This window comes from Salvia hispanica, chromosome 5 (genome assembly GCF_023119035.1).
Source record: "Salvia hispanica cultivar TCC Black 2014 chromosome 5, UniMelb_Shisp_WGS_1.0, whole genome shotgun sequence".
Taxonomy (NCBI): domain Eukaryota; kingdom Viridiplantae; phylum Streptophyta; class Magnoliopsida; order Lamiales; family Lamiaceae; genus Salvia; species Salvia hispanica.
In genome coordinates, this window is record NC_062969.1 from 2187925 (window position 1) to 2210778 (window position 22854).

General features: G+C 35.5%; 3 protein-coding genes across 6 annotated transcripts; 2 read left to right on the forward strand and 1 right to left on the reverse strand.

Moving 5' to 3' along the window:
• Positions 1–331: 331 nt before the first annotated feature.
• Positions 332–8477, reverse strand: LOC125189190 (serine/threonine-protein phosphatase 5). Of its 4 annotated transcripts, XM_048086450.1 has the most exons (14): positions 8222–8477; positions 7905–8074; positions 7701–7772; positions 6559–6709; positions 5567–5770; positions 4343–4451; positions 4053–4170; positions 3409–3556; positions 2709–2771; positions 2523–2597; positions 1789–1914; positions 1582–1682; positions 877–951; positions 332–657 (listed from the first exon to the last, which is right to left on the reverse strand). In XM_048086450.1, exons 1-14 carry the CDS (start codon positions 8304–8306, stop codon positions 598–600), a joined length of 1557 nt encoding a protein of 518 aa, XP_047942407.1. In that variant the 5' UTR covers positions 8307–8477; the 3' UTR covers positions 332–597. The 4 variants fall into 4 exon arrangements, with proteins under 4 accessions (XP_047942407.1, XP_047942408.1, XP_047942406.1 ...); XM_048086451.1 differs by lacking the exon at positions 2709–2771; XM_048086449.1 differs by having other exon boundaries at positions 2523–2771.
• A 1783-nt stretch (positions 8478–10260) lies between these two features.
• On the forward strand, positions 10261–14424 carry LOC125188234 (integrin-linked protein kinase 1-like; the record flags this gene model as incomplete). The annotated part of the gene is made up of 12 exons (XM_048084996.1): positions 10261–10404; positions 10946–11020; positions 11138–11233; positions 11392–11477; positions 11598–11718; positions 11971–12050; positions 12413–12475; positions 12610–12728; positions 13013–13098; positions 13283–13404; positions 13562–13673; positions 14047–14424. Coding segments are annotated over 12 exons (1206 nt in total), but the record flags the coding sequence as incomplete, so codon positions are not given.
• Positions 14425–18778: 4354 nt separating this feature from the next.
• LOC125190562 (acetylornithine aminotransferase, chloroplastic/mitochondrial) lies at positions 18779–21756 on the forward strand. The gene is made up of 3 exons (XM_048087888.1): positions 18779–19308; positions 20489–20923; positions 21007–21756. Exons 1-3 carry the CDS (start codon positions 18919–18921, stop codon positions 21544–21546), a joined length of 1365 nt encoding a protein of 454 aa, XP_047943845.1. The 5' UTR covers positions 18779–18918; the 3' UTR covers positions 21547–21756.
• The last annotated feature ends 1098 nt before the right edge of the window (positions 21757–22854 follow it).

Sequence of the window (22854 nt, forward strand, 5' to 3'; positions counted from 1 at the left end):
ATGAGTTGAGAAAAAAATAGGACATGTTACATATTATCAGAGTTGATGATGACAATGGCAAACATCAAATAAAATGAATGAAAGTATATAAAGAAGAAATAAAAGCAAGTATTGAGGTGAAAGGAGCCACTAGGCTTATCATGATCATTTTTACCATTTCTAGGGTTTTATCTCAAGATTTACTCTACTATAATAACTTTCTACCCTATGATACCAAACCTAGAAGTAGACCAAATGTCCCTAAATTTTCACCTAACACAATAATTTTCTACAGTCATTTCACTGTACTAGTTTCAACCATGAGATTAATGATGAATTTCATAATCTTAGATTCAGCAACCAAGAACAACCAACTGGTTATATTAATCATACACAAAATTAATGTAAATTAATCAGGTTGTACAAGGTACAGTACACCTAGTTGCCACCTTTAGCAACTTAGCACTCAATTTTAAAGCAAAACTCCAATGTACACATGTTATAGTTTGCTCGAATAGCCCGAGTCTTGAGCCCTTTGTGATTCTGCACTTTTGGGAAGCAAGAAGAATGTCTTGCACAAAAAGGAAAAGTTGAAAGGTAATAAATAGGGCTCGAGGATTACGAGAACATCCGTAGGAAGTTGTTTGCATACGCCATTGGTTTGACATCAGGGTGCGGCTGCAGATGAAAGAATACAAAGGAAAATGTCGATTAATTTTATAAAGACGGAAGGAAAGATTGGTGTTGCAATTATGCTAGACAAGATTTAGTAGTTTTTTTTCCTTTGTTTGCATATTAAAATTTGTTTCCAGATGAACAAAACAAATGCAAGGTTTCATGTTTCGTTTTTGTGAATGTTGCGGCTCAGAGGGCACGTGAAGGTGAGAAGCTACTAACCACTGCTGAGAACGTTGCGATATTGGGTTTGAGATCTGGTGCTTCAAAACGAATAAATGCGCCTTTGTTTCCCATCTGCAGCAAGATTAAAAGAAATTCAGATGCGGGGACAGGCTTTAATTTCGAGCAAAGTAAATTCATCGCAATAAAATTTACAAGCAGACTTGAGTGTCTGAAGTGAGAGCGACATTCAGCATATCATTATTTGAATTATGAAGTGTAAAATAATGTAACAAGGAGACTGAGACTACTGCAGCCTAACATGCGACGCAAGACTACATAAACAAAAAAACAGAACAATTCGAAGCAAACAAACACTCCACCCATCCCCATTAATGTCGAGTCGTATTCTTTTCTAAGCTGTCCCATTATAGCTGAGTCATTTCACTTATGGCAAAAAATCCAACACACTTAATCTCTTACTTTTCTCTCTTCTACTTTGTTCTCTAATTACTTATCTATTATTATCTCTCCTACTTTATTCTCGCTCCAATTAAATCATTAATTATTTATTCCTAAATCTCCATGGCCAAAAGAAACGCCTCAACACTAATGGGTTGGAGAGAGTATGATGTATACGCACATGCACACCCCCTACAAAAAAAACAGTTCACGAAAACTAACTCCAGCTCCAGTACTGTAAAGCATTCGATGAGTAGACTCAAAACAGGCTATAAGAATAAGTTGGATAAAAAAACACATTACCTGATCACAATAATTTGGAGCAGAGAATACAGTGATGAGTTTGCCATCATGCTCAATCTCGTAACCCTCATCCTTAACTTCATGTGACCTCACTACTAAATCTGTAAAATAATATGTTGAGCAAATGAGGTTTTTGTTTTTCGAATACAGTACAAGTAGAGCTTGTAAATGAAAATGTGGTCGTTTACGTGAAAGACGGAGATTTACCTAGGTTATTGTCCTCCAAAAATCTTTTTGTTACATCTCCACCGAATGAAAGACCAACACCACGCTTGCTTGGTCCCCTGCCAAGCTGAGGTTGTGGATCACTCCACAGTAATTCACACATCAACCCTGGATAACAGTGACAGATAATGCGTCAAACTTACCTAAATCACTTGTCCTTGCTAACTGAGATAACTTATGTTGTTACAGATTTCAGCTAGAGCTTTATCAAGCTAACAGCATGATAAAATTTATCAAGATAGAACGATCATGAGGAAATATGCTATCAACATTAAGCTACCAGATCTAAGCACAAGATAATATTAATGAAATGAATCAAAAGACAATGGAATCTGGATAAAATGCATCTAATTAATAATGATTTTATTATTAGGTGGGGTCGTGGGAACACAAAAGAAAAGAAGATATCAGACAGTAGTCAAGCCAGAGAACGAATATTCAAAATCTAGAAAAGGCATCAAAGTATAGCTGATACCGGAACAGAACATTCATACAGGGTCTAAGCTACTTGCGGTTGCAGGAGAAGCCAAACTCTTCTCCTACCTTTTATATTTTCCACAATAAAACATGCTTTATAACTCTTTTTAGATAATGTGAAGTGGCAGACTTATTTCAAGGGAGATAAATTCCCCAGTTAATAAAGAACTTTAAAAGCCAAAGTGTACTGCAAACAGAACATATAAATAAGGAACTGAAATGTTGCATCTCAAGCTTACCCTCCTCAGGAGGCTCACAAAAACGGTCAATTGCACGGATGTCAGATAGCTTCACTCCATCAACACTGAAAAGACCTCCATGGACGACAAATACTTTGTTATTTATGACATGAGCCAAAGGTAAGCAACAGAACACTTCGGCAAATAGTTCCACAAATGTATCATTCAATTTGGATCTAACTTCACCCTCAAAACCATAAATCTTATTCATGCTCTTGCTTTCATGGTTCCCTCGAGAAAGGTATATAGCTGAAATTAGAATAAGCAGATATGTCAGAACCGATGCTACATGTCGCAATGCTGTCAGAGACAAAATATTTATGACTAAGCAGAAATATATATAATTAACAGGACAAGATGTAATTCATGCACCACCACTTCAGAGAGATACTTAAAACATTAAAAAGATGATCCACAATGATAATTTGTAGATTTTGTGACTTTTTAGGCTCCTTATCATGCTGCCTTACACTTGGAAATACTCAACATTTAGCTGATCAACAGGCACGAATGTAGAATTATTGTACTCCCTACATTTCTTAATATAGGAACTTTTGAAACGACACAGGTTTTAATGCAAAATTGGCAAAGTGAGAGAGAGATAGAATGAAAAGGTGTGATAGTAGAAAATGGATCCCACCTCATCAGAGAGAAAGAAGTTTCCTAAAATGGAAAGTTTCTAATTTTAAGAAACATACCAAAAAGGAAAGAGTTTCTATGTTTAAGAAACAGAGGGAGTAATAATAACTATGCATGATGCATAAAATGCAATTTAAAGGAAAGGGAATCTCTCGAACTCAAACTAGCAGGATAATCTGAAAGTGGCTCAGGTATGTAAGAACTAAGAATGCAATTACAAATTAAAAACAAAAGATGTATGGATCACCTGATGGGCACATGCACTTGAAGGCAAACAGTGTCAGTATAACCTCTAAAGAAAATGAACCTCTATCTACGAAGTCTCCATTGAACAGATAGGGATTTTCTTCGGAAGGAAGTCCATTGAGCTCAAATATATTCATCAAATCATAAAACTGCAAGCACAATATGAGTCATGAACATATATTAGTTCTGGAAGGTCACACATAATGAATAGAAGTCCAACAGAAGCATCTCATGTAGTTGTTTTTCACAATAATAAGGGAAATAACATTTGTTTATCACCTCAAACAAAAACCCCAGAAAAACCTAGAAAATTAGCAGTCAAAAGAGCAGGAAAGAAATGCAGCCTTAAGATTTCCTTGATTTTCAAATGCGGCTTTGCATAAAGATTCAAGCAACTCATTAATAGAAATGAACAGCTGAATAAATGGCTTAGCTCTCTAGTGTACGTGTAGCATATCCATCCATATTGCATTTCATAACTACATGTTAATTGAATATGATACTTGACCAGATGAAAGCCTGGACAGCAAATTTGTAAGTCAGAATGTGGCAGTTATGAAGGCACTTAAGACAGTTAACTAGTGTTGGCAAATTGACATACGAACTAAAGGAGTGAGGACAGCTCACTAAGTCTTTCTGTACTACCTGACCATGTACATCACCGCATACAGTGAAATGCTTTCCATCGGGAACATGAATATCGACGAGAGATGGCAATTCTCGCAACAAATCTCTCATTTGCAGCACGATCTGGCATGCATATCTGTAACCAAAAAAATCTAATACTGAGATTCAAATAATCCACTTCAAAAAATACAAGGAATATTAATAACATAAATTAGCCATAGAAGTGCAGGACTTGCTCTAGGCATACTCATCTAGAAACAAGAAATAATAAAACAAAACATGTTATTTACCACACTAGAACAGTATACCTTTTGTGTAGAAACTTCTGATTCTTGAAGTCCTCCAGCATTTTCTTGACAAAATCTAATGTAACAACATCCCCCTCTATTCTTGCTCCAGAATATTGTGAGTCAACCTCTGTTTGAAATAAAACACAAAACACAGTCAATTGGTTGGTTTTTTGTTCTGTAGCATGTCTAGCAAGTTATCATATCCTTTTTTGAAGTGTACAAAAAAGTCAAAATGGGCTTGAAACAAACATTTAGCAACATAAGCCATTATTATTGATATTATTAATTGTTTTATAATGAGCCCCAGAAAAAAAAATAGTCAATGGGGTGGTTTTTCCATTTATTACTGACTTTCTGCTACCTGTCATAAAAAGATGAAAATTTTATCACTGAAAAAAGAACTGAAGTAAAATCGGCTGAGGAATCCCACAGCAGAATCAGTCATTATAGTTGAAGTAATGTAAAAAGAAAAAATAATTCAGGAGATACATGTTTAAGTTTCATTGAAGAAAAGACCTATGTGTAACTTCTTTAGGACACAGGACAGTGGTGCAATTGATCATGTCAGCCATAAGAAAACACTTTTCAGTCAACAAAGGAGGTTCGTATCATTCTACTTTAATTTCTGAGGATCTCCGCACTAATGATTTTCTATACTAGAAGGTCAGTCAACATAGAAGCACAAGCATAAAGAAGAATGCTCCTAACTGAAGAGGTCATATGCCTCTAGCAACATATACTAGCTCAGATTACTGATAATACAACCAATCTAATAAATAAAGAAAGCTAACATCAATCAGTACCGAGCAATGGATGAACATAATTATCAGTGACTTGAGGTATTGTCCTTTAAGATACTTTTACTTTTAAGTGACAGTTTGAAACAGTTATGCTATAATCACACACAAACTTTAATTATGAACAAATGGGAAAGAATTCCCATCTTTTCCTTGAAGTCCTTCGAAAAATGAATAACCAGAGAAGGAAATACAACCACCGGAATGTAGTTTTATTAATTCATTGCTCCACAGCAGGACGAAGAAAAGTTTTAAAATTATGGCCAGTTCACACTGGAGTAAGTCCTAGAATCAGTGAACATCGATTTCCTTATAGAAAATATCCTTCTCCATACAGACTGATGTATGTCATGCAGTGCCCCTTACTACGTAAAGACTAAAGTTTTATGACATTGTCATTTTTTAATTTATTCTTAATGCTTCATTTGATCTTAAAAGGTCTAACCTAAGTCAAGTGTTCGACCCTTGGTAAAGACACTTTCTTTGCATCGGCCTTGCCAATATGTTCCAAAGACCACCAATACAATCGTCATAGCTGTTGTTGCCACTGCTATGGATCCTTTAGTCCCAACATATACTGCCAGTAGTGCTACGGCCGCTGCTACAGCAGTAACTTTCAGGGAAACATAAGATGAGCCAGGACTAGTCCCTATCATGATAAAATAGGTAATGTACTAGTAAGTATAAGAGTAACCAATGTACATTTCTACATACTTGTTAACATGAAACGCGCAAGTTCAATGCCTTTCTCCCGGTTATTACACAAGGCTGTCTTCGACCCAATACTCATCCACTCTGCATTACTATCTGGTCTAACATGCCCAGCTCCCCGCCCCAATAGCATACTATAATGCACATTAATCCCTCTAATAACCTTCATGAGTTCACACCCAGTGTTGTAGCATATCCATGATACATGACACATGAAATGTGCAAGTAAAGTTTTCAGATAAAATGAACCTCGCCAAATCCTATAGCATTGATCTTTCAATAACTACCATATCATGAAGTATGAGCATAAAAATTAGCGGACACTCTGAACGAAGCAAAGATGCTTCAGTAATCAGCATAACAGATCTAAATTCCAAATATCCCTTGGTACATTCATCAAGAGGACAAAACAAGACAATCTAAAAACAGCAAAACTCCAAAGACAGCCACAGGATAAATTGCATGTCAAAAAAACACATAACAGATTACCATAGAATCAGAGTTAGAACAGATGAGATTACTCATTTACCCCATAATGTACTACAAAGGAAGACATTACTTCTTAGCAACATAGAACAGAGATTGGTAAAATTCAATCTGTGGCAATATACTCAGAATTGATCAAATAATGAGAGAGAAGTTTGAAAATAGTTGAATTTGCATAAAAAATAGAGTATGAAACCAGCAGAAAATCTACAATTGTCACATAAATCAACAAGAACACACCTATTGTGTGATAATCAATAGAGTCGGCTACTGAACGCTTTTCTGATTCAGGTACAGAAATAGCTTCTTCAAATTTTAGCTTCATGACCGCCTTCTCACACTCTTTTAATTTCTTGGCAGCATCAGGATCATTTGGGCAAAGTCTTTTGACCTAAATTTAATAAATAATCAATTGAAGACATAAATTAAAATACAAATAAACAATCACAATTTGCCTCAAAAAGGCCACAACGGGGAAAATAGAGAAAAACAAATACAGTAACAAAAATTCACGAAGCAGTAGATACTCCAAAACCTAAAGTTTCAACAGCACTTCTTATAAATTTTTTACCATACGAAGCGCAAGCCTTGATCAGACTGGAAAATAAGAAACTTCCAAACCCTTATTTGGGAATAAACAGAATATCATAACCAATATCCATCAAGAACGGTTTAGTTAGCTTAAAAGCCACATAGATACTTATTCCTGGCTACACCTATATTATGAATTTTGCTTCCATGTGCTTCTAATTCTATTGTGATCTTTTACTTAGATTAACAAAACATTGAAGCTATCATATAAAGTATAAACAGAGCAAATAAAATAGTCTAGCATTTTCAACTTTCATGCAAGACAAGATGTTCTCCTTGATTTATCTTGGATGTTATAGGTAACAACGTAGAGACTATCCATCACCTTCATATATAAGACGAGTAATACAAGAAATTTATGTAAAGGCGACACAGAAAATCAGCACCGCTCTCTCTTAAATGATGCATGTTTTTATCTTTTAGATGAACATGGTGTGTCCCTTTTGTTATTGCCATTAGCCCTCACATGTTTATAGATCCAAAGCAAACACCAATTAAACCATTAGATTATTTCACTACAAGTATAATATAATAGTTTGGTATGTTACATATCAGCACATGCATGCACACAGTTATATGTAATTTTATAGTGACTAAACCATTTAGCCATTTGATGATGAATGGATCACAGCTCCTCTTACTTAAGTTTCTCCAATGCACTCCACAAAAACCCCAACCAAAATCACCAAGCCCAAATCTTGCACAAAAAGCCCTTGCAGTTTTATTCCAAATCAACAAATGTTCAGCAAAAAACATGCAGAGTATCAAACACAGCAGTAAAGAAGCCCCACTTGTTGAAAGTCCTTAAGAGCTTCCTTAAATTTCCCCATCGCCAAATAGGCCGCACCTCGCCTGTAATAACCCTGCATTGAAAAAGAAGAACATCATTTCCAACTAGCCACATCACTGCACCCTTTCACCAATCTCAGACCTCAAATGCCAAAAAAGAAAACCCCCTTCCCCTCGAATACAAAGCAGAACCCGACAGTACTTGCCTTCGAATACTTCGGATCGATCTCAATCGCCGACGTAGCATCCTGAATAGCACTCCCATACTCCTCCAACTTAGTGTGCGCAAACGCCCGGTTAGCCCAGTAAACCGCATTATCATGATTCAGCTCTATCGCTTGCGTGTACAAATCAATTGCTTGAGAGAATTTATGCGCTGCAAACGCAATAAATCGATAGATTATTAAACACGCATACACATGAAAATCAAAACTACAAATACCAGTATCATCCATTAAATATGCAATAGAAAGAGAAAAAGAAATAAAAATACAAACTTTATTACAATCGTTGGCAATACTACCTTTAAAGGCTTCATTTGCTTGGACTTTGAATTCTTCAGCTCGTGAAGTGTTTGTGGAATTTTCAGTCGCCATGCTAGGGGGCATAATAAGGTAAATTAAGGAGCTGCAATGATTGGTCTTTTTTGCTGTTTGTGGAAGGTGGATTTTGTATTACCTTTTCAGTGCGTGTGGAGTGGTGTGTGAGATTATAGAGGATGAATTGAAGGCGATGAAGGAGAGGAAGAGGGGAAAAGAGGTCTCTGACCTAGATGATTCTCGGAGTAGTACTGTTGAGTGTGAAATTATAAATTAAATAAAAATAAATAAATCTATTTTCCACACCAACCAATCATAAAAAAACTAGTCTTGTAAATTACAAAAAAAAAAATTTAAAAAGTTAGGGTTTATAAATTCAAAGGTAGGTACTGAGCTCTCCTAGTATCAAATTTAGTATAAACTTTGGTTAATTTGTTGTTAGTCTTGTGTAAAGGTTTAAAACAAAAGAATATCTATCAACTTGCGGAATTTCTCTATGGTTTATGCACATGAAATTTAATGAGGTGATATTTGCGTGTAATCTTATCTGAATCTCCGTCCTTTAGTGCACCGCCACCCTCTTAGACCAATGGCTTCCTATAATCGTAGCATTGGTTTTCCGACAATCGCAAATGCATACATAAGCTTTGTATTCTGGTGCATTATGATGGGCGGCTTTTACGACGACTTTTTTTCAATGTAATTCGATGCTCCACAAGCCATCACCTCTTCTAGACGATCATATGCTTTAAAACATCATAGTTGAAGCCCATGTCGTTGCCTACGAAACCACGATTGAGTAATATTGCGGTCTATCACACATTGCCACTATCGTGAACATCGAGTTTCCCCTTAGGGCGGATTCACGACTACGCTTTAGCCCTAGTGCTGCCATCTCCTTGCTCCTCTTGAAAGTCAAGTTCACCGTTTTCGCTTCATTTCCCTATCATCTACATTGTCACGCTAGGTCTTGAAACCCTAGCATTAGCTTGCTTTGTTGCAAGTGATTTCTCCACTCATGATGATAAGACGCAAACATAGTGCCCGCTTAGGGTGAAACCTTAGCGTTGCATGCATTATGCATAGAGTAATATAATAGAAGTAAATACTTTATGTTTAGACTTAATAGTCATATTCTTTTGGAGTTCAAACAAAAAATATAATGTATATATTCATGTATACTATAGGCAAGGATCTAAGTTTAATGGCATATCAACTAAGCGCAACAACTTAGTAAAAATGTATGGGAAATCGTAATGATTCTATTCGAATTGTAGGGGTCGTGTAAAATCGAGTTATATTTACGTTGGTCGTTCATTTGGCATCAGACTTTCAAATTTTCATTTATGATCTAGTGCCTTTTCAATAACTTGATGTAAAACTATATGTATTTAATGTGAAATAACTCCACCACTTTGTAGAATTAAAAAAAAAACAATAATCGGAAGAATATATCGCCACGTGGTGTGTCTAATCAATAACCCGTTGGAAGCATGGTTAAATACAAACAATTGGTTCCTCATGAATCTAATCGACGATTTCAATTTTCAAATGGTAACCACTCTCATAAGTTGAATCAGGACCAATGTACTTCCTACATGCCAATTCAGTTCTAAAACTTTTGGAACTGTCACCAGCTGTTAATCGCCATTTGACTCAAAATCAGGGAAATAATCATAAAAAACGTGAGATAAAATGACAAACCCGCAAAAATAAAACGATAAAGTAGCAATTTTGAACCGAAGCCTCATGATTTTCGTTTGTCTGGCTAGTTTCAGTTCCGCATTTATCGGAACGGGAACCGCCGGTTCCAAAACGTGAATGCTTTACTTTTTAAATGCATAAATCTATCTATCAAACTGTATTAGATACAAACAAAAATTTTCCATCCAAGTATGATCTCTACTATAAAATTTACAAAAATGTACTGCGTTATATTTGTGGACATATTTGCAATTATGAACGTTTCAATGACTAAAAAGGGAAAATGCAATCATTTTTCATGGAGTAATATTCTCTATCATTTTCTCCCACCGCCGTCAATTTCAGAGACATCGACAACCGCAGCGCCCTGCACGTCGCCGCCTGCCAGGGGCGGACGAACGTCGTCGACTTGCTCCTCCGCCGCGGCGCCGAAGTCGACGTCGAGGATCGCTGGGGCAGCACGGTATGTGTGCAATTCTCTGCAAATTGGGGAATGTCTTACTGTCAATGTAGTTTATTGATCGCTTGATTTGACTTCCGATTTGTAGTTGTAGGTTTTCGAATCTCAGAGAGGAGATCTGTTAAGTAGTGGTGATGTACAGATATAGCTGTTGCAGTTAGTTATAACAGAATTATTGGTAGATTTGAAAGCCTTGCTATGAACTAACTTGATGATTGATATGATATTAAACTTGCATTGGTTTCTCTTCTGGCATTCCATTAGAAGAAGTTGCCTTTTGCTAGTGGACCATTTACTTCTTAAGGAATATTTTATTGTACAGAATAAAGACATTGTCAGCTCTGTTGTTCACCTTATTTTTTAGTTTAAACAAATTGCAACTGGAGCTGGAGATGCTCTTTAGGCTAGAAGTGAAAATGTATATTTTGTGAAACTTGATGCTACCTAAAGTCATCCTTTTATGCATTATGTGTCGAATATATTAGTTATGGATTGTCGAATGAACGGTTGATAGGTATGGTAGTGACAAGGTTTAATTGAATAGCCCCTTGCAGATGCAATTTACTACAAAAACAATGACATTATAAAGCTTTTGGAGGCAAATGGTGCAAAACCTCCGGTAAGTTTCACATGCCTGTTCGGTGTGGAGATCTTCTTTGTAATCCTCCTTCAGCTTTTGTTTTATCTGTGCTGTTTCATTTTATGATCATACATCTTTTTTGAATAATTTTGTTAGATGGCTCCCATGCATGTTGAAAACGACCGTGAGGTTCCTGAATATGAAATTGATCCAAAAGAGATAGACTTCACCAACAGCGTGGAAATAACTAAGGTAAGATCTTCTTGTGTTATTTTACGTGTAGTATCATCTCTTCGTTGTAAAACAAGCTTGGATATAGCATAAGCTCTTCCAATGTCTTCAGATTTGTAGTCAAATAGTGGTCTTAACTGTAACTTTTCACTTGTTTTTGTTGACCAAAACTGCTGCAGGGAACATTTTGCATTGCCTCATGGCGTGGTATTCAGGTTGCTGTTAAGAAATTTGCTGAGGAATTTTTCATTGATGAAGAGAAAGTGTGGGTTGGTCTTACCTTTTACGTGAAAGATAATTTTTGCTTCCATTAACGAAGGTCTCCTTTCTTTGTAATAGGGAATATCGATCTGTTTATTTTACAAGGTGAGCTGTTGTTTTGCAGAAATGCATTCAGGGATGAGCTTGCTCTACTTCAAAAGATACGCCACCCGAATGTCGTCCAGTTTCTTGGTGCTGTGACTCAATGTACTCCAATGATGATTGTTACCGAATATCTCCCAAAGGTATCTCTTAAACTATTAAACTTTGAGCTTTATATGCTTTAGCCTTTCCATTCTGACGTTTCTTTTGCTGGAAGAAAGTTATAAAAATGACAAAGAATATTGGGCTTTCTTATCAAAAAGAAAATTCTTATTCCTCTGACTTGTTGGTTACACCATTTTGAGCAGATTGCATTATGCTTTGGGATCTTATTAATTTTCTTCAGGAGTAATTTATTTTTACAACAATCACAATTAAGTAAAGCCTTTTTGCAGGGGGATTTGTGTGCATACCTGAAAAGAAAACATGCTTTAAAGTTGAAAACCACTATCAAGTTTGCCTTGGATATTGCGAGGTTAGTTTTTTAGGTTCTTGCACTATGTTTGGTTGCTAACTTCACATCATGAGCTCCACCTAGCAGATGATGGCTCACCATTAATTAGAAGCAACTGTTCATGGTGATAAGTTCCAAGCTTCTTCTTCATCTAAAAAAAGATCAGCTTAGTTTATGATGTCATGTAAAGGACTAATTCCTTCTATATTGGACATCAATTTTACAATCACATTAAGTATTTCTGCAAAAGGAATAAAAGGATACATGCTATAGGCGATGAGTAAAACTCATCTTTTTGTCTAATTTAAGGGATTTTTTTTGGAATGGTGGTATTTTTGTTGCCTTGATGCATATGAGTGTTTGTTTCATGATTTTTACTACAGAGGAATGAACTACTTGCATGAGAATAAGCCTGAAGCCATAATACATCGAGATCTTGAACCGTCGTATGTACTCTCTTCTTCCCTTTTTTAGCCATGCCATTTTTATTTAAATAGCCCTATCTTTGGCTCTAAAGATTGTTCAAATTATACTACTATATGAAAACTTTTGATCAATTGAGGATTATCAAATATGATAGAAACGTATTGCGGGATGATTCTGGTCATCTCAAAGTTGCTGACTTTGGGCTAAGCAAGCTGATGAAAGTTACCAAAACAGTCAAAGAAGACAAACATGTGTCTTGGCAACAGACGTCTTGTAAGTATCCAGTTGATTGACATACGTTCTTTCTTTTTTTTCTGAATATTTACTTTTCAATTTAATAACTGATCATTTGGAAAAGCACTGTCCTTACTCTATATTCTAAATATGATTGCTGAAGCCTGTATCACATGTTGCTTCACTTACATGATTGTTTGATTAATATGAATCTTAGATACCTGCAATGTAGAAGATGCACCGGTGATTATTACTATCTTAAAAATGATCATTGTGCTGAACATTGGCTAATTGATGATTGACCAACCCTTTCCCAAACTCAGGGCGATACATGGCTCCTGAAGTTTTCAGAAATGAGGAATATGATACTAAGGTGGATGTGTTTTCATTTGCATTGATATTACAAGAGGTAATGCTTCTCTATGACCTACTTTCACTTTCTGCACATATATGTTAAATGGTTCAGTTATTTCTGCTATTTTGCACACATGGAACTTGACTTGTATGAGCAACAATTTTGTTTTACTACATTTATAAGTAGGAATAATTTTTTCAGTTTGATTCCTGTTTGAACCTATATATATTTCCCACAGATGATTGAGGGTCATCCACCGTTTCCTAAAAGGAATGACATTGAAGTTGCTAAAGCATATGCTGCCAATGAGCGCCCACCTTTTGACGCTCCAATTAAACATTATGCTTATGGACTGCGACGGTGAGCCTTTCGATTTCCTGTATATTTTTTTTAAGGTCAAAGGGTTTTCTTCAATATTGTTTTCTTTTGTTCTTGGATATTGATAGATTTCAAGTCTTGGTTTCTACATTCACTCCTGTTTTCTTCTCTTAACCTCTAAATCTGTTCATCCAAACAGATTAATAGAAGATTGTTGGCACGACCAGCCATCAAAAAGACCAACTTTCAAGGAAATAATTGTGAAGTTGGATGCAACAAACAAAACTCTCGTAAAGAAAAGACGGTGGAAGGTAAGAATCTATCTCAATAGCTCTGTGTCTTTATGCTGCATAGACATGTACTCTTGACCTTGGAAAGAAAAATACTTCCAAACAACTCTATGCAATTTTTATAATTCTATTCAGCCGCTGGACTTAATATACTTATAGGAACACAATATCCATTGAAATCATTTTATGCATCGTGGAGTACAAGACAATGAAAACCTAACAGATTCGGCTTACTCCCCAGTAGTCTAGAATAGGCGTTTCTACGTAGTTTCAAATCAGAAATTGAGGGTAATTCATCTGCTTTGCATCAGTAGTAGTGTATAAGATGTATCATTGCCATATAAATATCCCCATTTAAAGTGGATACTAACTTTGTTTGTGGTATCTTCTGCAGAGAAAAGCAGTGAATATTCTCCGTAAATTCGAGTCAGTCTTGAAGTTGAATCATTCTACATCTTCTTCCCGGAGTAATCCTTCTGGCTCAACAGTTAGATGAGTGATTAATTTCTTTGAAGACGACGACCAAGAAAATGGGAAAAAAGAACAATAAAATGCTAATAGCTGACCATTTCTGAGGTTTTGCAAATTTGCCTCCTATTTTTTGTTGCTTCCTTAGCACTACTTGCTAGCAAAAGTTTCTGTAAATGCAGAATTTTTTCCTTTCCTTTTTTGTAGAGCTGTTTCTTTGTGTTCTTCTCATTCCTTTATTTTTGGAGAGGATATTGCTTTTATCATGCATAAAAATATTACTCAAATCTTTTTCTTGCACAAATCTACTCTCTTACTTCACTGAATATGCGTACTCCTATAATTCTATCCATCCCTCTGTGTCGAATACTGTATAATTTGGAGACAATATGACTATATTAGATAAAAATATAAGAAACAAATTAAGGTGAAATTTTATTAAATTTAAACTACGATACTGATGTACATCCAACAAGTATTAATTTTTAGGGTGAATGGATAGCTGTGTTGACTGTTACTTCCTCCGTTCCATGGCCTATTAGGAGTCCATTTTTTGGCAGCACGTGTTTTAAGCTTGTTCTAAAAACCGGACCGACAAATAAATCGACAATGCTACTGTTCATGGTTCAACTGGTCGGACCGGTTAAACCACTGGTTGAACCGTTTTACTATTACAAATATATATAATACAAAAAACTATATTAAATTTAGGAAATGATAAAATACAATTAATAATATATCACAAAATATTAAGCCTTACATATAATTAGTTCTATATAAATATAAATATATTAAAATTTAGTAAATATAATCAAATATATAAATTATTATTTAGTATAAATAAAAAATCTAATGTTTCATGTATTAAAATAGATAAATTTCATATTAATTTAAAAACGTTTATGTGGTAAAATAATATTATAATTAAATATGAATCATTACTTAGTTTAGATGAGAATATTCATTGATATCAGTAGTTAGGATATAAATTAAATATATACTATATTAATATTTAGTTATAGTAAATAATGAATCTTATATGAAAATAATAATGTTAGTGACAAATATCATTAAAATTTAGAGTATGATAATTATATAGTATATTATAATTAATAATTATATTAAAGAATATAAAATTAAAAAGAATTATTAGATTATGTAGATAAAAAAATTAATGTTTAATGTATAAGAATGTTTAATGTTCAAATTGTTCAATGAGGCTCTTGTAGTGGAGTGGTAGAGAGATTGTTGATTAGAGGAGATGTCATGTGTTCAAGCACTACTAACAACAAATTTTTAAAAAAATTGATTAAAAAAACATAAAAAAGAAACCATTTTCCGGTTCACGGTCGGCCGGTCTGGTCCGATTTTTTAAAATTGGTTTTAAGTAATGTTAAGAGGAATGAGTGAAAAAAGTTAGTGGAATATGAGTCTCACTTGTATATACTAGTTTTATATGAAATGTAAGTGGAATGAGTTGTGAAATATAAGACCGTACTCTTATTCGCGGACAGATTAAAATGAAAAAATAAGACTCCTAGACCGATGGAGTATATTATTTTGATCATTTTTACAAATTTAAACCCAAAAGAATATCTTAATACTTAAAAGAATGTCATTTGTATCTATAGTATATTATTTAAATTACACATTTACCCACAAAAGCTATATGATAATAATTTTTTAAAACAAGTTAATATAAATTTATTATAAATAATTTTCAGTTTTTTAAAATAATTTTTCAAATGTTCTTCTACCTCCGCAGATTTGTTTGAAAACTCTCACCTTGATGGCTTGATGGCGGAGGCTCGTGTTCGGGCTTTCCGGAGATGGAGAAGCCGACGCTTCGGTGTTATGTCATTTCTAAGCTTGTTGTGAAGGCTACGAAGCTGATGTTTCTTGAGATTATTGAAGAGATTTGGGCTTCCTTGTTTAGAATGAGGGAGCTTTCCTTTAAATGTTCAATTAAGAATATGGAAGTGTAGCGTAGTCTTTTTTTGTATCCAATATTAGTAGTTAGTACTACTTTCTTGATATTAATCACTGGATAATTGTTATATTTGCATCTATGAGTTCAATAGTTATATCATACTTTTATTGATACTAATCACTGGATAATTGTTACATTTGCGTCTACGAGTTCAGTAGTCATATTTATATTGGTTACTAGCTAATTATTTTCAAATTTTATATAGCATTTGTGAAACCTATACGACAGTCGAAGATTAGTAATCGTGATTTTAATCTGGCTTTCTTTCTTTTCGTTTTAAATTTGATTTAGTAATGTAATGTTTCTTTTGTATTTTAGGGGAAACCAGTTCAAGTACTCAAGATAGATCTTGTGACCATTCCTATCCAAACTCTGCAAACACTTCCTCATTTTGGATTTGTGATCACAACGAGGGAAAGGGGGCCGGCCCGTGTGCCTCTGGAAGCAATCATTGAGGCTCCACGCCAGCCTAGACCATGACTCCTCGTCTACAAGAGTCCTCGCGCACTAGTGGCGGATCCAGAATTTGTAAATTGGGGGTGCCAATTGTATGTACATAAATACTAAATCTTGAAAATACTAAATCTTGAAATACTATTTAATTTTAAAATGGGATAATGTAAATACCTACTAGAAATTAAAGTTCCAAATTCATATAAATAACATTAATATATGGAGTACTTAATTAAGGTTAATAATAAGAGGCAAACTAAACTAAAAACAATGTGATAATAAAAGCAACTCACACCAAAGATAAATTTCTAGTTTTTAAAATTTGAATCAGAAAAATAATGAAAAAACTAACTAATATATGCAAAAGTAAACAAATAAAAATATAAAGAAATCAAAAATTACCAGAGATAACATGCAAAACATGATAAAGAAACTTTGAATCAGAAAAATAATGAAAAAACTAACTAATATATGCAAAAGTAAACAAATAAAAATATAAAGAAATCAAAAATTACCGGAGATAACATGCAAAACATGATAAAGAAACTCTAAAAATTGCACAAATGGGACTCGAACTCATCCACTTACAAAGTCAAACCATTTGCCACTAGACCACCGCTTTATTTAGTAATTTCTATAACAATAGTATGAATTAGTGGGAACATTTTAGTTACCACTTGGATCCGCCAGTGTCGCGCACCCTTCAAACAGGCTCTGGTAGGCAGGTCTAGCATTGTTGATAATCACTACATAGATGGTTCATCGATACAGTTTGGAAGCCTAATTTTCCACCATTTCCCCAATCCCTTTCATGCCTCCATTTAACGAGCTATTCTCGTTATATCACACCATTCCCCTGCGTAATTGTTGGGTATCATCGATACTCCAGGTCCCAGAATCGATAATAACAACACACACAAATAGAATTTTATTATACTCGACAACAGTTTAAGAAATACCACATACACAACACCAACACAATACTACGAGAATACACCATAACACACTCTTGAGGACACGTTTCACAAAACACTCCTTGAGAACACAAGTCACTCTGTAACTCTGAGCGCACTTTTTAACACTACACGCACACTTCCACTTTATGCACATTCTACACAAAATGGCCTAGTGCCTATTTATAGACACCAAAGTCGGTGGTATGGACAATAATCAAACCTAGAGGATTCTAGGCTAATTCAATTATTAATAATCATAATATCTCATTTATGTTGGTTAAACTATATCACCACTAATTAACTTATGTCTTGTTTCTCCACCATTCTTGAGTAGTGTAGAAAAGTCTAGGAAAGTCGGTGGAGTCTTATTTTCAATAGTAATAATCCTCATGTCCGTCCTCCACCGTGTTCCATCATTCGCAATCCATCGACGATTACTTCGACTTCAACGCCACTCCTAACCACGACCAACTGCGCTTACTATATAATGTCAATTTGCACCTAACAATTAGACCAGGGACTGGTACATTGAGGTTATTGGCAAATTTTGCCCGATGTTGAAATCATTCTCATGCAACGGATTTAAGTGCATGCTTCCGAATCCAATATATGGTTCCGATGGTGTTATTTAGCAATACTTTCGGAAATTGTATGCACTCGCAATATAAAAATTGTTTGATGCATTTATTGATATATATCAATATATACGAAAACTGAAATAGAAATTACTACTATAAAATTTCATCATTCGATCCTCGTCACAACATATGGAATTGAAATCTCGTCACAATCCTTATAAAATTATCTTTAATTTGATACTCCCCCCGTCCCCGAATACTTGACACGGTTTGACCCGGTACGGGTTTTAAGAAATGTAATGAAAAGTGTGTTGAAAAAGTTGGTGGGATGTGGGTCCTACTTTTAAAGTATTAGTTTTTTAATAAATGTGAGTAGGAATGAGTTAGTGGAATATGGGGTCCACTACCAAAAATGGAAAAAGTGAACTGTGTAAAGTATTCGGGGACGGACCAAAATGACAAACTGCGTCAAGTATTCTGAGACGGAGGGAGTATATGTTTAAAAAGATAAATTAAATTAAGAGAATTACGTTAAATTAACTTAAGATAATTTGAGGAGATATAATTTTGAAGAGAGAGGAACTAGTAAATAAAACCCAAGTAAAAAATATTGTAAATTAAATAAATCTATTTAAATATAGACCAAAACGAGAATTTGTTGAAGACGCTTTATTAGTTAGTTTCTGAATTTTTCTGCAACTTATATGAGACGTGTATAATTCCATTACCTTGATTGAACTCCTCCGCCGCCGCCACCGTTGATTCTCACCTCAAATTGAGCAACAGCGCAATCACCACTTCCCTCTCACCTGAAAAAAAAAATGAGCTGGTCGCTGCATCTCCCCCTCAACAACGCCGCCCCCCACCGCTCGCTGACCTCCAGGCCCGCCAATTACTTCGCGGCCTGCCTCAATGTGGACACGCGCGCGCCCGATTCCGACCAGGCCAGGCCGCTCAAGGGCAGGCGGAGCTCGGAAGTAATCGCCGACGAGAAGAAATTCATCGTGGGGACCTACGCTAGGGCGCCGGTGGTGCTGGAGAGCGGCAAGGGCTGTCGATTGTACGATGTGGAAGGGCGGGAGTATCTGGACCTCACCTCGGGGATCGCCGTCAATGCCCTCGGCCATGGGGATTCGGATTGGCTCCGCGCCCTCTCGCAGCAGGCTGAGGCGCTCGCGCATGTCAGCAATGTTTACTACTCTCTTCCGCAGGTGATTGATTTTTTTATATTTCCCCCTTTGAATGTCGGTGTATTTTGATTTTATTCTGCTGTTGTACTGAAAAAGATTGGATTTTTATTAGGATGAGTGTATCATGTTTTGTGTTTGTGTGTGAGTGAGTGAGGAAATAGTCTTTTTGTGTATATGTGCATTTTCATTTGTTTGTTAAATGTTAATGGATTCTGCTATTGTAGTGGATTTTGATTAGGATAAGTGTATCAGAGAGTGTGTGTGTGTGTGTGTGTGTGTGGGAGAGAGAGAGAGAGAGAGAGAGAGTCTTTTTGTGTGTCTGTGTGATTTAAATTGTCTATTAATGGATTCTGCTGTTGAACTGAAAAAAACTTGGATATTGATTAGGATGAGTGTAGCACATTGTGTGTGTGAGAGTGAGAGAAAGAGTTTTTTGTCATCAAGAAGAAAAAGAAGTGAATGAAACAGATTACACTCTTTCCCTGCTTTTTAGTGTATATGTGTATTTTGATTTGACTGTTAATGGATTCTGTTGTTGTACTGAAAAAACTTGGATTATGATTAGGATGAGTGTAGCATATATTGTGTGTGTGTGTGAATGAGAGTCTTTTTGGTCATCAAGTGAATGCACAGTTGATTACTGCTGGAGATGATATGGATTGGCATAGTTTGGAGCTTATATCATGTTTTTTGGTCTGCATTTCTGAATGTGCTGAGAATGAAGCAAATATTTCAGCTGATAGCCTGATAGTGATACAATGTTCCTCTTGTATGAGAGAAATGCATATGCTATAGTCCCTAAATGCTAACTCACTCTTTACTTTGTGGCACTAAAATGTTAGTTGGAAAAAGTACTCTTGAGTGGTAATGAGTTTTTCAGGGCTGTATGTGATTTCAGACTCGCATTCAGGGAAGTATCTGACGATAATGTCATTGATATGAGAAGCTTAATGTTGTCAAGAATTTCCACTTCTTTTTCTTTGTTGCATCGGAACTATGCTTATTACAAAATCGATACTATAATTTCGTCAAAAGTTCTGACTATTATCTTAAGAGCTGCATAATGGGTGTAAGTTTAGCTTATAATTTCAAATTATCACTCACCTTGAAAGTGTTATTGATAAACTATGATGATTGATTGCTATTTGCTACTGGAGTATGGTTTTCGTCGTTTTATGCACAAATTGGTGGATGTGTGCAGGTAGAGCTTGCAAAGCGGCTGGTTACCAGCTCTTTTGCTGATCGTGTATTCTTCTGCAATTCCGGAACTGAGGCCAATGAAGCAGCAATTAAGTTTTCAAGAAAGTTCCAACGACATTCAAGTCCAGATAAAACTGACCCTCCCATGGAGTTCATCGCCTTCTCAAACTGCTTCCACGGTAGAACAATGGGTGCTCTCGCGTTAACGAGCAAAGAGCACTACAGGACGCCGTTCCAACCTGTCATGCCCGGGGTCACTTTCTTAGAATACGGTGATACTCAAGCAGCAGTGGAGAAGATTCAGAGCGGAAAGGTTGCTGCGGTGTTTGTGGAGCCAATCCAAGGCGAAGGTGGTATATACAGCTCCACGAAAGAATTCTTGCAATCCTTGCGAACTGCCTGTGACAAAGCTGGGTGCCTTCTTGTATTCGACGAGGTAATAATACATGGTGCTCTCGACCTTATTTGGATGCGTTTACTATTGAGGATTAGTATAACAAACGTGTGGATCCACCTCAGGTACAATGTGGCTTGGGTCGAACAGGCTATCTCTGGGCTCACGAAGCTTACAATGTATACCCCGATATAATGACTCTTGCCAAGCCTCTAGCTGGAGGTCTACCCATCGGTGCTGTCCTGGTGACCGAACGGGTTGCTGCTGCCATCGAGTATGGAGACCATGGCAGCACATTTGCAGGCAACCCTCTCGTCTGCAGTGCTGCGATCACGGTTCTTGACAAAATAGCGGATCCGAGCTTCTTGGCCAGTGTTACTGAGAAAGGTCAGTATTTCAAAGATTTACTAGTCTCAAGCATAGGAGGGAACTCCCACGTGAAAGAGATTCGAGGCTTTGGGCTGATCATCGGCATAGACCTGGATGTGTCTGCGTCCCCCTTGGTCGAAGCGTGCCAGCAGTCGGGTCTGCTCGTTTTAACTGCGGGGAAGGGGAACGTGGTTAGGATTGTGCCGCCGTTGATCATATCCAAGGAGGAAGTGGATAAAGCTGTTGGGATCTTGAAGAAATGCTTTCATGTTCTTGATGAGGCTACCTGCACTTAGCTGCCATTGAAATTGCCTTCATTTGTAGTATCATTTTCTTCACCTTTTCTTGGATTTTGAGGTTTGGAATTGTAATATGTTGTCTAATTATGTGCTTCCATATTATACTATATGGAGTACTATAGTAGTATTTGATTTCTGAAACGTGTAGCAATAATGTCTTGAACTTTTATATTGAAATGAAGCATATGATGAAAATTTAAATTAAAATAGGGATCTCAATTGGTTGAAAGTATATTAAGAATATAATGTCATATGTATTAATTTACTACACTAATGTTTTTAGGGATTACCAATTACTTTAATTAAGTGTGGAGTAAAAAAGTAGAATAAAGATAAATGTTTATAAATTGCATAATGCCCCTAAATTTGAAATTCAATTGAACTAAAAAAATTAAGGTTTGTTATATATTATTCGATAGCAATAAAAAGGAAATAATATGGAAAATTTATGATAAATTAAAATCTAATATGTTCTTAAATTTTGTACATCAATTTAAAATATTACTCCGTATTTTTCTACAAATTATTGTAGAAAGATTAGCATCAATTTAATTTAAATTAATTAATATTTATAAATTGATGTTTAATGAAAAATATCTAAAAAGTACTCCCTCCGTCCGCGAATAGGAGTCCCGTTTTGGTCCGTCCATGAATAGGAGTCCCGGTTCATAATTACCATAAATGGTAAAGAGGCCCCACATTCCACCAACTCATTCCACTCACATATCATTTAAAACTAATATATACAAGTGAGACCCCTATTCCACTAACTTTCTTCCACTCACTCTTCTTAACATTTCTTAAAACCCGCACTGATAAGAAATGGGACTCCTATTATTGGACGGAGGGAATATAATTGAAAAGTTGTTTGTAATACTGTATAAATTATAGAGTAATGGGTCAATTTTGTCACATCGTTTAAAGCGTTACTATATAAATGTCTCGTCGTTTTAAAAATATCATTTAGCACCTACAATTTCATTTGTTGGAATAAAATGTCATGAAAAAAAATTCCGACAATTTAATGAAAAATATCTAAAAAGTATAATTGAAAAGTTGTTTGTATTACTGTATAAATTATAGAGTAATGGGTTAATTTTGTCACATCGTTTAAAGCGTTACTAAATAAATGTCTCATCGTTTTAAAAATATCATTTAGCACCTACAATTTCATTTGTTGGAATAAAATGTCATGAAAAAAAATTCCGACAATCGGAATATTGACATATCAACCAAAAGTCCACGTCAAACTGGGTAATCAATGTGTAATTTCAACTATAACGTCGTTATTTAATCGAAAATCTT